Raw genomic sequence first — 16,956 nt, 5'->3', positions numbered from 1 at the left:
GCGTGAGGGTGCTGTTGGGGTGAGGACAAGGAGGAGGCGATCATGATTGACTACTTCCTCTACATAGATGCGCATCTACGTTGGACTGGATGCTCCAACTATTCTTTTGCTGCGCTGAGCGTCTAGTGGTAACAATCCATGACTCCTTTACTCACAAGTCTCCTGGGTGAAACGGTAGATGTAATTGTTATAGCTAGCGTAGCCTACCCGTATCCCTCCAGTGGCATCAGAGCCATCTTGTGTAGTTCTGGATCTTGCACATAAAGGTGATATGTGATGGTAGTAGATGTGACCTATTACGGCTAGGTTCATGTGATGGATCTTATGTTGCACGATTTGATTAGATCATTTGGTCATAAGGGGATGGAGCGGGTTTGAGTATATTGCATTATGTGACCAAAAAGATTAGTTCGTGCTCTTTCTCTGTTGTGTGCGTGACTTGTCCCCACCGGCTGGAATCACCATCAGGGCTAGTCATGTGCGTAGTCAGTGGATTGAGCCAACAGATCGAGATCATGTGTTGCGGTCTTCTCATGTACACCTATCGCACTGATCAATATGATTAATCTAGTGAAAATTGAGATATTATGAATGGCTCAGAAATTGGGTTGATGTGATCAATCCGTTGTTGCTATATGCTATAGATATATCCTAGTATTTGCAGGGTATGATGTGAATGGTATGGACTCAATGTCATGTGATGATCTATGTGTAACATTTGTGCAGCCTGCATTCATACAAGTTAACACAACCGGGTTGAGATTGTTCCATTATTGTATAACAACCTGTGTGTCGACTTGTGATGCTTGATCCCTCATGTAATTTATTTACCAGCAATTAGATGTAGTAGCTTTACATCTATTCATGGAGGCCTTTCAAGCATGGTGGCAATGGTGATCACCACAAAGGCAGGTAGAATGGTAATGGAGATCACGATGGAACCATGGCGATGGAGACCACTAAGATTCCAAAGGCCATACTATTCACAATATGATATGATTATATGTCAGTGATGTTTACTTTTCTATCTTACTATTCTGTTCATGTTTTACATGTGGTGGATGTCTTTGTCATGATAGAATAACTTTCCTCAGAAAAGTTAAGTTTTTTATGCCTTTTACCAATAGCTGCACCTACAAAATTTTGATCGCTGTGTGGTAGGTTTGCCAAAGCAAAGAACCATCAGCTATCATTATGAATAGGGTGGATGTTGGACATTCACAAGCATAGTATTGGTTAACTCAACAAAGCTATCAAAATGGTTTTGGGCTTTATGGCATGGAGTTGGGAGCCGAGGCATTGGATGCCACCCAATAAACAAGAGTTATATAGAGATATGATTAACAATTCATTGTTTACCTATGTCACTATGTTTCTAGCAGTGAAGCCAAAGCTCACTAGGATTTTAGTGAATATGGATCTTGGACCACTATATGTCGTTAGAGGGAAAACAATGTTTGTACAGTGGATGGTCTTTTATTAATTTGGTTAATAGAAGATTGGTACATAACTTAGTGCAAAAACTTTGCAATTTTTTATCCTATGTTGTAGATCATGTCTGCTAGTAACAATTCCGGTTTCAATTTGCGGTTTGTGCTTGAGAAGGAAAAGCTCAATGGAGCTAACTTTAGTGATTGGTACCGCAACCTGATAATTGTTCTCAGGCAACAGAAAACTGAGTATGTTCTTGAGCAACCATACCCTGATGATGCACTCAATGTGAGTTGTCTCATGCTTGCCACTATGTCCCCTAATCTGCAGAAGCAGTATGAGCATGTGGATGCTCACACTATGATTGGGAGGCTGCATGGAATGTTTGAGAACCAAGCTAGGGCTGAGAGGTACAACATCTCAAAGTTCTTGTTTGTGTGCAAGCTGGCGGAAGGTAGCCCAGTTAGTCCTCATGTGATCAAAATGATTGGTTACATCGAGACTTTGGACAAACTTGGTTCTCAACTAAAGGATGATCTGACTATTGATGTCATTCTCCAGTTTCTCCCGGCGAGCTACAAGCTGTTCATTTTGAACTATCAGATGAATGGCATGGAGAAAACGTTTGCTGAGTTGCATGGCATGCTGAAGATAGCAGAGGAAAGCATTAAGAAAAACCCCACTCACATGATGATGGTTCAAAAGGAGAACAAAAAGAGGAAGCATTTGACACCTCCCAAAAGGCAAAGGCAAGGGAAATGTCGTTCCCATGAGCCCCCCAAGCTCTAAGCCTAAGTCAAAGGGAAAATCTGGCCATTCTTCTGATGATGATGCTTCCACTGTCATCTCAAGGGACATTGGTCCAGGAACGACAAGAAGTACTTGGAAGATCTGAAGAAGACGAAGGGAAGTGAGACTTTCACTTCATGTATAAATGTTCTAGAAATTAATACTGCTACATCTTCTAGTGAATCTTAAGTATTTGATACTGGATTGATGATTCACACTTGCAAATCGTTGCAGGGACTAAGTAAGACTAGAAGGTTTGCAAGAGGTGAGTTGGATGTTCGTGTCGTTCATGGAGCAAAGGTTGCGGTCATAGCGGTCGGCACTTACCACTTGTCGTTACCCTGAGGATTAGTTTTAGAATTGAATAATTGTTATTGCATTTCTTTTTTAAGTAATAACATTATTTCTTCTTCATGTTTGGAAGAAGTTGATGGTTATGAGTTTGTAATAAAGAACAAATGTTGTTCAATTTATTAGAATGATATCTTCTATGCTCATTGTCCATTGGTAAATGGATTATATGTTCTTGATCTTGAGGATAAATCTATCTGTAACATCAATGCAAAAAGGGCTCGACCAAATGATTTGAATCCCACTTTTTTTCGGCATTGTCGCTTAGGTCATATAAATGAGAAACGTATTGAAAAACTCCATAAAGATGGATTGCTAAGCTCATTTGATTTTGAATCACTTGACACATGCGAGTCTTGTTTGCTTGAGAAGATGACTAAAGCACCTTTCACTAGTCAAAGTGAGAGGGTAGGTGACTTGTTGGGACTTGTACATACAGATGTATGTGGACCAATGAGCTCTATAGCCAGAGGTGGTTTTTAGTACTTCATCATTTTCACTGATGACTTTAGTAAATATAGGTATATCTACCTAATGAGGCACAAGTCTGAATCATTTGAAAAGTTCAAAGAATTTCATAATGAAGTACAAAATCAACTAGGCAAGACAATTAAATTTCTGCGATATGATCGTGGAGGTGAATATTTGAGCCATGAATTCGATGATCATCAAAAATAATGTGGAATTGTTCCATAGTTGACTCTGCCTAGAACGCCTCAATGGAATTGGGTTTTTAAGCAGTGGAACTGAACCTTGTTAGACATGGTTAGGTTGATGATGAGCCAGACTGATCTTCCACTATCTTTTTGGGGTTATGCTCTAGAAATTGCTACGTTTACAGTAAACAGGGTTCCAACTAAGTCTTTTTAGAAGACACCATATGAGATGTGGACCGGGAAGCATCTTAAATTGTCTTTCCTCAAAGTTTGGGGATGTGAGGCTTATGTCAAACGTTTGATGTTAGACAAATTCTTCTTTGTGGGGTATCCGAGAGAAACTAAAGTATATTATTATTATAATAGAGCGGAACGCAAAGTGTTTGTCACTCGCAATGGTGTCTTCTTGGAAAAAGAGTTTCTCTCAAAAGAAGTTAGTGGGAGCAAGGTGCAACTTGAACAAGTTCTAGAAACACCTATCAGCACCCATCGAACCTACACAAGATGTACAAGATGAAGTTGTGCAATCCGTTGTTGAAGCACCAGCCCCATGAAGGTCTACGAGGGTACGTCGCACGACTCAAAAGTTGACACTCCTAACTACGGAGCAACATGACATATTATTGTTGGACAATGATGAGCCCATGACCTACATGGAATCAATGATGGGACCCAACTCTGAGAAATGGCTTGGAGCAACTCTGAGAAATGGCTTGGAGCCATGGAATCCGAGATACAATCCATGCATGACAATCAAGTTTGGAACTTGCTTAATCCGATCGACGGTGTGAGACCTATCGATTATAAATGGGTTTTTAAGAAAAAGATAGTCATGGATGGAAATGTTCACATTTATAAAGCACGATTGATGGAGAAAGGTTTCAAACAAATTCAAGGTGTTGATTATGATGAAACGTATTCACCCGTCGCAATGCTAAAGTCCGTTCGGATTCTCCTAGCAATTGCTGCATATTTTGATTATGAGATATGACAAATGGATGTCAAAATCGCTTTCCTTAATGGAAACCTAAGCGAGGATGTGTACATGACACAGCCTGAGGGTTTTGTCAATCCTAAAAATATTGGGAAGATATGCAAACTTCAAAAGTCCATTTATGGATTGAAGCAAGCATCTTGGAGTTGGAATCTTCAGTTTGATGAAGTGGTCAAAGGGTTTGGTTTTATCAAGAATGTAGAAGAGTCTTGTATTTACAAGAAGGTTAGTGGGAGTGCACTTGTTTTTCTGGTCCTATATGTAGATGACATATTGCTGATTGGGAATGATATTCCAATGCTTGAGGTCGTGAAATCTTCATTAAGAAAGAGTTTCTCAATGAAAGATTTTAGGAGAAGCGGTATATATTTTGGGCATAAAGATCTATATGATAGATCGAAGAGACTAATTGGATTAAGCCAAGACACATACATTGATAAGATATTGAATCGGTCAATATGCAAGATTCTAAGAAAGGTTTCTTGCTAATGTCATATGGCATTACTATTAGATAGGATCAGTATCCTTCAACACCTTATTCTTCGGCTATTGGATCCATCATGTATGCCATGCTATGCATGCGCCTAGATGTCTCCTATACTCTAAGTGTTACAAGTAAGTATCAATCAGAATATGGTGAGGCTCATTAGACAATTGTAAAGAGCATCCTTAAGTACTTTAGAAGAACTAAGGATGCGTTCCAAGTGTTTGAAGGTGAAGAAGAGCTCATTGTAACAGGTTACACTGACGCTATCTTTCAAACATACAAGGATGATTCCAAATCGCAGTCCGATTTTGTGTTCTGCCTCAATGGAGGGGCAGTGAGCTGAAAAAGTTCCAAGCAAGAGACAGTAGCTGATTCAATGACAGAGGCTGAGTATATTGCAGCTTCTGAAGCTGCAAAGGAAGTTGTTTGGATCAAAAAATTTGTTTCTGAGTTGGGTGTTGTCCCTAGCACGTCCAGTCCAGTGGATCTCTATTGTGATAATAGTGGAGCCATTGCACTGGCAAAGGAGCCTAGATCACACCAAAAGTCCAAACATATACTGTGGCGCTATAACCTCATATGCGAGATCATTGATCGAGGTGGTGTGAGGATTTGCAAGGTGCACACAGATTTGAATGTTGCTGATCCGTTGACGAAGCCTCTTCCACAACCAAAGCATGAGGCGCACACCAGATCTATGGGTATTATATACTTACATCAGTAATCCTATTGTGTGTGCTGTGACGACCGACCCCGAAAACTCCCGAGTTAATCTTAATCTGAGCCCCTGATCACCTGTCTTAGTTTTTCAAGCCTAAGTGTTCAACCTCCCGACCGGTCCCGACCCCTGAGACCCGACCCCTCTCCGCGGGCCTCCAGTTCTGACCCCGCCGACCCCAACTCACCCGCCGGATCCTTCTGAGTCTTTCCCCAACACCTCCCTTCAATCTGACCGGTGGGCCCACGAGATCTTTTCTCCCAGATCCCCCGCGACAGGCGCACTCGAGTTGCATGCTCGCTTCAGAGTTCCCCCGCCGCGTGGCTCAACTCCTCCGACGCCCGCCGCTCCGCGTCGTCTCCGGCCCGCGACTGAATGGATTCTCGCGCCCCCTTCCCCAATCGCAGCGGAAGCCCCTCTGCAACCTTTCTGCAGCACCTCGCCGCCCGCGCCCATCATCACATCGCCAGATCCCGGCTGCAGAGCCCGATGTCGCCCATCTTTTCCGTCACTTCGCCACAGTCGCGCCGCCCGGTCTTCGCTACCCGACGATTCCTCCTCCGCCAACCCCGACCACGGCAGCGACAGCTCCTTTTCCCGCCCTGTCAGAAGCCGCCCCAACAGAGTGTTGCTTCGCGCTCGCCCGCGCAGCAGCAGCCCGCCTGTCTTCTCACCTGTGCGCCCTCGTTCCTAGCGCCATTTTCCCGGTAACTTCCATCAGCTCCACCGCACGACGACGCCCGCCTCCGCCAAATCTCAACCACCGACAAACCCGCGCCTGCGCCGCCCTGACGCCAGCACCCAATGACCGCCGGCGTCATCCCCGGAGTCCTGCTCCACCGCCCTCGTCGCTCAATCGCCGCCCGGGCAGAGCACTCCATTGTGTCTTCCCCGGCAATCGCGCCGCTCCCCTTCTCACTCCCGCGCCGCTATAAAAGGGAATGCGCAAGCCCCGCCGGAGTTCCCCTTGCCCTAGCTGCCTTTTCTCTTGCTCCCTGCTCGAGCTCACAGCGCCACAACGCTAAGTCCCTGAGGAACTCTCCTCTCCACTCCACACCGTATTCCCCAATCCACCCAGCCGCTTGCTCCTCCGTGCTGCGTGAGAGCTTACTTGTGATCCACAAGAAGCACCGCCGCCGCCGGAGCACCGCCGGACATCTCCGCCGCAAGTCTTAGTGTTCCAGTTCCTCCGCCCGAACCTGTTCTTTGCCGACCCCAAGCTTTCCTTGTGAGAAGAAGGTAAGCTACCGACCCCTTGTCCGCTTCGCCCGACCCCTCTTATCCGCCCGACCCCTCTTACCCGCCCGACCCCGGTTCCGTCTCGCCCGACCCTGTCCGTTCCGCCGACCCTTCTCCGCCTCGCCCGAGGACTCGGCTGTATCCTTTTTCTTCGAACCGAGGGTGTAGGTGTAAAACTTGGGGACCTTTCAGCGTTGAGTCTGAGGACCCCTAACACACCAAATCCTCTAGATTAAGGGTCAGATCATAAGTTCCCTTCCTCCGACCCTTACCTCTTGATCTTCATCAAACTCCCTTGAACCCCCCCCCCCCACCCTCCTGTAACTTGTCGCAAGTTTCTGGGCTCAGACTTGCAAGTGTTGCTGTTGAAATAACCGTCTAAATGCTAACTCTTGCATTGCATTCGTGTAGAGCTGCATCTCGCCGACGGCTACGAGTTGTACCCGGCGCCAGAAAAAGGAGTGGTAGCCGAGCTCCCGCCTCCAGAAGCCGAAGCCGCCCCAGCAGAAGACCCTTTCCCTTCCTCCTCGTTCAAAGGCAAGCCCCGGATGCATGAAATCCCTATGTTTTCCAGACTTGCGCATGCCTTCTGCATCTTGCTTGTGCATTTACGTTTAGGAGTTGTTTGGAACCATAGACGCATGACTTAGTTTTCCCATGATCTGAACACTAGCTGTTGGATCGAGTAGCTGCTTTGCTTAAACAGGAAGCGGTAAAAGTTAAGTGATTTCCTATCACTCGCGAGTTGTAGGAGTTGGTTGTCTTCCTCCTGTCACAACTGTAAGGACGATGGATGGGGCAGGGTTTTGGGTAACTCTTTGGTGGTCGGTTGATCGCCCCGTCTGTCTATGAAACTTGCTAAGGCCCAACAGTGGTGGTGTTCGTGATCAAGTGTTTGAAAGTACTAACCTCATACTTAGTATGGGATGAGGAAGCCTAGTACCGGATTGAACCTAGACATGAGCGGTCGCCCCATTATTCTTGGAACGGAGTTTCCCCTGCTGGTTGTCGCACGTGGTGGCAAGCGTGGTCACAGAACGGCAGAGGCCGGGTCTGTGGAACCTTGCACCAAAGGAAATGGGCCCGACACGGGTTAGGGGATTGATGGGGAAGGCCGACACAGGAAGCGACCTCCGGGTGCGCGGATGTCGTGAGGTTAGGTTCACCATGCATGGTTAAAAAAAACTTAAATCGATTCGTCTGCCTCTCACAGTTTGAGACTGCTTGATCGCCATGCTACCCTGAGTAAGAAGGAAATATGATGATGACATGGTTTTGATGATGTTATATATACCTTTGGTTGGTTCTATGATTGTTTAGAATAGGATGCAAAACTTAGACCGGAAAATGAACTTAGAACCTGAGCTAAAACTTGAAAAATAGGATTTTACTTAGTGCTTCTTGGCAAACAAACCCCCTCAGCCAAAGAGCCTGGCATGTCTAGTTTTGTGGAGTAGTTACTCCCTGCCGGTTAAGTCTTGTTGAGCTTAGTAGCTCAGCATTATTCTGGCTCCTATTTTTCAGGTGAAGTTGCTGCTCCTGAGCCCTCTTCCGCTGGCACTTGGCTGCCCCAGCTCCCTCCGGGTTGGACGGTCGAGTGGGATCCCTCCTCGGACGGCGAGGAGAGGGATCAGTGATGTCCCGGTTGGCTTCACCAGGGATGTCCGACCCCGACGTTTGCTTCCGCTAGTGGTTTTACCTTCGGTTGTTTCTTTTGAAACCTTGTAAAACTCTGATGATTTGTTTTTCCGGCCGAACTAAATGGTTAAGTTGTTTAACTCGGTGGACTTGTTGTATTCTCTGGAACCACTCACCTTCGTGTGAGTTTGCTAACTCGATCCTGTTCACGTGGTTAATCGGATGAAATCCGATGGCACTTCGTGTTAACTCGGCTTAGGCATGGGTATCGCATGTTGGGCGACTTAACCCTGTTTAATCAAGTTAATCCGAAGTGGATCCGCCACAGTGTGGGAGACTTGTGTCATGACTATGTTTATGTACTATTGAATAAAAGTGTTATTTTTTTCTTGAGTAACTATTATTTACATTGATTATGAAGTGTGTGACTTGTTCGTGAAACTCTTTGTTAATTATGATGTCATTCTAAATGATTCCTAGTTTGTATCATTATGTGGGACAATAATGACACAGACCAGCACATGTATCAATTGATGATCACGTTTCACAGATCGTAGATATAGAGATATTAGATTAATAATGTGAACACATGTTAGTGAACATGGTGTTGGATTGGCCCACCCCGAGACACTGCTGGGATTGTTATTTTGTATGTGCCATCAGGTTGTCTCGAGTGGTACACCTGCTAGATCCTTAAACCTAAGATTGCCATTATTTCTCACTATGTATAGTGGTGCACTTTGGGACTTCCAAATGCTACTCCGTAACTGGGAAGTCATAAAAGTAGTCTTCGGGTGTATCATGAAGCATGGAATGTGATGTGAGCGGATCAAGATGGAATCTGCCCCTCCTAAATAATAGGATAGATATCTCTAGGCCCCTCGAGATAGTTGGATTGGGAAGTGCATGGCCATGCCAATATGATTAAGGAGTTACACTATGACTAAAGGTTAGTCATGAATTGATTCCACTATTTTATTGAGTGAATGGTCGAGTTATCACAAAGGTGGCATGTATCTCGCCTTGAGCATGACTGGTATCATGTGGCAGAGGGATTAATATGTGAATGTATCTAGGCTCGGTCGATATGATCTTTATGTACATTCGGGAGTCAGTATGTCCTGCTAGGTATCGCTGCTGACTTGTCGTTCGGAAACGGTTTCCATTCACGGCCATTTGCACATGAACCTAACGGGTCACACACTTAAGGGGTTGGAATATTGGAAAGGCTTGCCTATATGATTGTCTCTAGTGCAAGTGGGAGATTGTTGGTGATGTGCCCAAGAGGCATTCATAACAATTCGGACTAAAGGCCTACAACATAATTGATCCATAAGGGATTAGGGTAACTAATGGACCTTCAGCCTGGAATCCCATTAGTGTGCTCTATAAATATGAGGGGTGGGGCTAGGGGCGCACTATTCCATCACGCCACAACCCTAGCCACCACTTCTTCTTAGCCTGACCTTGAGACCCTTGCTGCGCGCACGGTACTAGCACACTAGCGCACAACGTTCCTTCTCCGTACACGTGGGCTCCGTGGAGACGTTGTTGCTATAGCGGCGCAAGGAGGCTGGGGCAAGGACGAGGAGGAGGCGATCATGATTGACTACTTGCTCTACATCGACACGCATCTACGTTGGACCGGCTGCTCCAACTATTCTTCCGTTGCGCTGCGCGTCTAGTGGTAACAATCTATGACTCCTTTACTCGCAAGTCTCCTGGGTGAAACGGTGGATGTAATTGTTATAGCTAGCATAGCCTACCCATTTCCCTGCATACACTGAATGCACAAGACCAATCCCCGGCTACTCCATTGATCCCGGACACATCTTTAAACCTTATGTAGAATTATATTTTGCTGGTGTGCTCGGAATTATTGATTATAATGCTTGCTATGCTAGGACACTATCAGCTTATAGTTATGCATACACGTCACTAGTCCATGTTGCTTGTGATGGTTTGGCAGCTAATGAGTGGCCATCAGGCATCTAGATCTAGCTAGCTCGTCCTTATCGAAACACTTGTGCGAAAGGACGAGCACACGCCTAGCTCATTTCATAATCGATCGCGATCAATGTGCTTTCATATCCATGAACATCTTACCATGATGCACGGCTGGAGAATGCGCCTTCAGTACCGGGTCCTAACCCCCCTTGAGTACCAGTTGTGCAAACGGTATTGCTATATCGGTACTAAAAGGGGTCCTTTAGTACCGTGTCATATATCCGGTACTAAAGGAACCACATTAGTACCGGTTGTACCAATCCATTTTTCCAAAAAATAAAGAAAAAAATCGCTGACCGCCGAGAGGCCCTGCACACGCGCATCGTCACAAGATTTTTTTTTTTGCAAAAGTTGATTCGGTTTAATTAGTAGCCCATAGACAATATCATGATAAATCAGGGAAGATCAATGATCAGTCAAGTGAAGTTGTGGTCCAATGTCAAGCTTTTTGTCGGTGTTTAGTACCACCGACAAGTGATTATACGCCACGTTTCTCTCACTCCCGATGGCTTGCACACAAGAACACAAAGTTTATACTGGTTTAGAATGATCCCTACATCCAGTTTTGGTAGGAGTCTTTGTTTTGAAATGCAAAGGGCTTACAACGGGGTGCCTGCAAGCAAGCGTTCGAGTGATGTGGTGAATGAGTGTGTGTATGTGTGTGTGAGTGCGTGAGAGTCGAGAGAGCCCAGCTTCCTTTATATAGGCTAGGGGTCGGATGACAGCTTGAAGAAAGGAGGAGGTCTCCCGACCCTGGAGGTTAGGAGCTATGAAGTGGTCGGGAGGCTGGCCTAGTTGGTAACAGTGGGCCTCTTCCATCAGGACCCTCTTGTCTCATTCCTCCTCATCGGCTCTTGGCCCATACGACCCGCACAGTGGCTTCTATGCGGCATGGAGTGCCTACACGCGGTGTGACGCGGCCTGTGATGGGTTGGGCTTCCGTCGCATCCACCAACCTCGTGGCAGGGAACGGGACGGGGACCGTAGCTAATGATCATACTTGGTGAATGCTAGGTCAACAGCCTGGGGCAAGGCGTGCTGCCCATCCCGGCTTTCCCCGACCTATCGAGTGCCCTCACGGCCACTCAACGCCATGAGGTCAGGGTTTGGGCCCCACCTCGCTAACACGGCATGTACTAGGCCTATCATAATTGCTGCGTCTTGACCCTGACGGGTCGTTACGGGAGGGCAGTGGTGGCTCGTCATTGCGCCATGCTTCGGTCACGCGTACGGGCCATGATGGCCCCTCCTTCTTGGGTCGTCTTGGTGCGGTCCGAAGGTTGGAGCCTCACCCTTGGACCCTCCGGACCATGGTCGGCTCCCCTGCTCGGCCACGCCTTCGTACGCGGGAAGGCAAGGTGCAGTCACGCCAGCGGCGTGGCCTTCATTAAATGCACTGTACGGCTTGTGCGGGGCTCGCGCCCACTGCCACGCGGCCGGTGGACCATCTCCGGCTCCATGGGAGGCCCCTCTATCAGGCTCCAAGTTTAGCGGAGGTCGGGTGGGCCACGGCCTGCCCGTGGTCGATCCCGGGAGGTTGGGATATGCGGGCCGTTATGTTCCATGGGCTTTCTCGTGGCAGGTCAGGCTGTTGGGCCATGCGTTCTGTCCCTGGTGAAGGTGTGGTGGCCATCTGAGGGTACCCATGGTCTAGGTACCTGTCACTTTTACATTCGGTGCCAGATTCCCACGGCCTACAAAATTTATACTCATCACCCAGCTACAACTCACCAAGTCCATGAATGAAGGCAACCAAAAAAGTGGAATGAGAGAAAAAAAATATTAAATCAGGTTTGGGATGGAATCGACAGAAATTTGACCATAAAAGAAATTTAAACTAAAGGAGATAGCTAAACTAAAGGAGATAGCTAGGAATCCTTGATATGATAAATTATATAGACTACTAGTTATACAAGTTCCTAACTGTGTAGCTTTCTTATTACATTCTATATGTTTTCAATAAATTTTTTGAAGAGCAAGTTGTGGGAGAGTTCCTTACGGCACTTCATTTTCTATATTCTAAATAAAACTGTATAGGGAGTAACGAACGGAGGAGAGACAGAGGGGGGGGGGGGGGGGGGGGGGGGGGGGGGGGGGGGGGGAGCCATTGTGCTAAAATTGATCTACGATCGTCCCTAACACCCAACAGTTGGAGAATCACTTGCACTTTGAATCTCACTATCCAAAGTCTATAACTACCCCTAGCATTATCCAATATTACAGCATTCCTCATATTTTCAAAAAATTATTTTTCAGATGACCTAGTAGCACAAACGGCAGTAGATCATATATTGCTACAATTCAGGAAGTATTGGAATGTGAGAGTTTATATTTTACACAGTGGCAGAGCATCTTGAGACAGGCAGCTGCAGTTGATTAGGTTTAATTAGTAGCACAAAGACGATATCACGATAAATCATTCAGATAAGAAGTTTGGTCCAATGTCAACTTTGCATTAGGTGACAGGGCCGTACACCCAATTAAAAGTTTCCTGTTATCAAGTCTGTAAATGAAGACAGAAAACAGATGAGAGAAAATATTGAATATCGAATCAGGTTTGGGATTTACTAATATTCTAGGAAATTCTATGAACCTGAAACTGAAGGTCAACGCCATCCCTTGTGCTGGTTTGTGGTTTCCACTGAGGGGCCGCTCCTGCTGCCTGAATGGAACCAGAAGATCCAAACCATCCGAAAGCCACACTCACCTACAGATACCAAGTTCCGATCCTATCTGGTCACGGAAGTAAAATGAGTTCAGATCTTGACTGCTCCTTTGCCGTCCTTGCAAATTGCTTCGACTTTGTATGGCACCATGACAAGGCTTGAAGGGCTGAGGGTCGTAGAAATTCCAAGATCATGTGGAGAGATGAGCCTCGCCTGTGGTAAGTTGGTGGTGAATGACGCTGGTGTGAGTCATAAAGATGGCGGCCGGCACCGTGGTTGGCCGGACCAGACACCAGTGGCAGTGGAGGCTCTGCCAGTTGCATGCCAAAGTGACCATGATAACCTGCTGAAACGGATTGATGCTTCATGCATTCAGGTTCGTTGCTGTAATCAGAGAGTCTCCATTGAGCCGGACTGAATGACTGATGCGTCGCCCATGATCCATCGCAACATCAGTTCATCCATTGCATTTTGCCCCCGATCAGTGCTCTCCATCTGTACGCAGAATCGAACAAAGCTGATAAGCAACAGACAGGTTAGTTGATGGATCAATAGGATGTGATCCATCAGGGTATTCTATGGCAAGTCATTTGGTGCTGGAGGGTGAGTTTCCTTTCAGGAAAACCACATCAAAACCACAGCAAAGTATCGATGCTCCAAGTCAACTGTGATCATTTAGAGGGATCGGATGTGTAGCCAGTATGAGCTCCAAGTTAACTGACAGAATAGTATACTGCAAAACCCGATGGATTTCAAAAACAAAATTTATTTCAACATGCAAGTTGCAGATGAACAGATCGATGCGTGGTGGGGCCGATCGAGAAGGATCAACAACGAGTCAAGCAAGAGGACCAACCCACCAGGATGGCAGGATCTGCAGATATATATTCGCTGCACTTTCTGCTGGATCATCAGACAGCGCCAACACTCTTCACCTTTCTGACGTTGCACCACCTGTCCCTGCCCCTCCCTCTGCAAGCAAGCCCAATCAGCCATATTCCATATGTAAGTATATGCATCCAACGTTTTTTAGTAATGGAAGGATAAGGTTCTTTGTTTAGTATTCTTTTGCACCCTTCGTCTTGTTACTTTAGTAATTCTGTTCTGCTGGAAAAGATTAAAATATTTACGTACCTAGCTCGCACGTGTCGTTGTGTATATACGTAGAGATCTATATTTTGGAATGGAGGGAGTACCATCCATCGTCTAGATTAGGGTGCGTTTGGCAGAGCTCCTAGAGCTGATTCTCTGCTGAATCCAATAGGAGCTCTGCCAAACAATTTTTCAGAGAGAAGTAATTCTCTACTGATTCTGTGAAATGATTCTCTAAAATGAACTAAGAGACTGGGAGCTGAAAAAATTAGCTTCTCCTGATCTATGAAGTAATTCTCCATCCTAATTTTAAGAATTTATATGCTAGAGAATTAAGGAAAATTACTTTCAACCACATAATCACTTCTCTTAAAGAATCAGTTCCCATAAAAAATTAAAATTAGATAAAGCTCTAGTAAACAGACGTAGGTAGGTGATGATGCATGCATGACATGGCTCGTCAATGGATGGGCCATCTAGAGCTAGCCGTACGTACGTGTATGGGACGGCACATAGACTGTGGTATCAACGGATTTTGAAGCAACGTGTGATTACACAGCACAAGGCCAAAATAAACCTCGTCAATGGCGCCACAATTGAAGCGTACGTTCAAGAGCCAGCACCACCCAAGTGGCCGAGCACTGGTCCGTGCAAAATCACATCTCATGTACGACGACTACGGTGCTGGTCCTGCTTTCGGTGTGGTGTCATCATCTTGGACCTTTTTGATACCTACGAAGTGCACCATTTTTTCCACTTTATGCATGAATAATGATCATATCTTCAATATCGAGATGCAGGGATGCGATATCGTTCAAAGGGTACCATATACATGTGTGCATTCATAGGAGGTAAAGCAAATATGAGCATGTATTCTTATGTACTCTCCCTATTCCAAATTATAGCTCGTTTTATCTTTTCTAGATTCATAGATTTAGTTATACTTCTAGATATATGCTATGTCTAGATACATAATTAAAAATTATAAATTTATAAAAACTAAAACGATCTATAATTTAACAAGAGGGTATTTTGGAAGAAGAAAAAAAAACTGCCCGATGCGCGTAATGAGCCCACTACCGCAAGCGTGCATATTGTCACGACAGAATGGATGCCAATCAATCAACTGTATTGTTATATGCGGTATGCCTAATTAGGTCACTGTCCTATATGTATGATTCAAGGTCCTAGATTAATTAGTAGGCCAAATAGTGGTTGCACCCTCGGTATAGGTAATAAAATATAATGGGGCCATGGGGATGACTCGCACATTCGAGAGAGTTGGCTTCCTGCTTTTGGAATATGATTTATTCTATCTAGCCTATATATGTATATATATTGCTTTTTAATTTAATAAGTAGACTATGTTTGATCTAGCAGGGAGTGGAGTATATAGCTAGATACATCAAGTGGAGCCTTAGCCTTATCTGGTAAAGGATGCCTATCAGCTTTTCCAGGTGGATGCATGTCTAATAAGGATGCAAGTGATCTAATGGTGTTTAATATTCTGATCAGTTGATTAATTACGGTGGTATGCTATTCTTGTTCATTTCTCCTCCTAAATTAGTTATTATGTGGAAGGGAATCCTAGTTTATTATTTTATCAAGTTTTTGAATCAGCTCACTGACCCAAAATGATTAGGGTTTGTATCCCTATAGTGTATGATGTATGCAGAATGAACAGATGGGTATTGTAGGCTGTGTTCTGAAATTCTGATACATTTAACCTGCTGTGTTCAAATACAATGATACCTCATTTATGAATTAAATAACACAAATATCTGGGAACAATATGCTAAAGTTGCCATTACTGGATCCTGTTTTCTATTTTTGCTGTATATTCTATTTTCCCAAAATACATGCACTTCAAGCTTTGTCCTAAGTCAAACCGCCCTAAATAATTTAACTTTTTTTACAAAAACATATAGTATGCATATTTGGTGTAATAAATGTTTATTCTTTTGTCTATGAATATGATCAAACGTAAGGTAGTTTGACTTGAAGTGAAGTTATTTTGAGATAGAGCAGCATAAGGCCAACCTCAGTGCATACAAGAATTTGGTAACTGTGCCTTTTGGATTTCATGGGGATAAAACTCCTCTCTCATATAAAACTCCTCTCTCATATGATGCAACTCCCTCCTCTCTCCTAACTAGCTTGCCAAGTCAGCAAAATTGATGATGCGGCATAAAATTTAATATCATTAAAAATTTCTATGAAACTTTTCATTTAGACTGGCCTAAGGATAACCTGCCACACACAAATCAATGTTAATTAGACCAAATAGAATTCACTATTGGACGATCGACTTCTAGTACCGGTCAGGAACCCCCTTTAGTACCGGGCGCCTGACCGGTATTGCTAGTTCGGTACTGAATGCCATACCATTTAGTTATAAAGAAAAAATTAACGAAGCACACGCGCATCATCACAAGTAATATGCGCGTGCGCGGTCCGTGGGATTCGAACTCACGATCTCAAGCCTCGCGCGAACCTTCCTTACCATCTCACCTACATAGCACAACGCGAACCTTGGTTGGTGTTATTGCCCGGTACTAAATGGTACTCCACGGGATACTGGTGTTATTGCCCGGTATTAAATGGTCCAGGAGCATTAGTACCGGGTCGTAACACCAACCGGTACTAAAGGGTGACATTTAGTACCGGTGGTGTTTTGATCCAGTACTAAAAGGTCTTTGAAGACCGAAAATTTGAACCCAGTACTAATTCCGGTCCGGTACTAACGCCAGTGCTCAGTTTTCTTGTAGTGATTATAAATTTTATCGTTGTACTTGGAATTACCATGCTTTTAAGTTACGGCTAACCCGGTTCACGTCATTAGTGTTGTTGCTTGCGACGGTTCAGCAGCTGATGAGTGGACACAAGGC

General features: G+C 45.0%; 1 protein-coding gene across 1 annotated transcript; it reads left to right on the top strand.

The window, feature by feature from the left end:
• The first annotated feature begins 1,554 nt into the window (after positions 1-1,554).
• LOC140222200 (uncharacterized) lies at positions 1,555-2,220 on the top strand. Its single transcript, XM_072292395.1, has one exon. The coding sequence runs from the start codon at positions 1,555-1,557 to the stop codon at positions 2,218-2,220; it is 666 nt and encodes a 221-aa protein (XP_072148496.1).
• Positions 2,221-16,956: the final 14,736 nt, after the last annotated feature.

This window comes from Setaria viridis, chromosome 3 (assembly GCF_005286985.2).
Source record: "Setaria viridis chromosome 3, Setaria_viridis_v4.0, whole genome shotgun sequence".
NCBI lineage: Eukaryota > Viridiplantae > Streptophyta > Magnoliopsida > Poales > Poaceae > Setaria > Setaria viridis.
The sequence above is the reverse complement of the archived record's forward strand: the minus strand, read 5'-3'. Positions and strand labels throughout refer to the sequence as shown.

Bases quoted from the DNA above. Each gene is read 5' to 3' on its own strand.
- LOC140222200 (XM_072292395.1), top strand. From the start codon at position 1,555: ATGTCTGCTAGTAACAATTCCGGTTTCAATTTGCGGTTTGTGCTTGAG.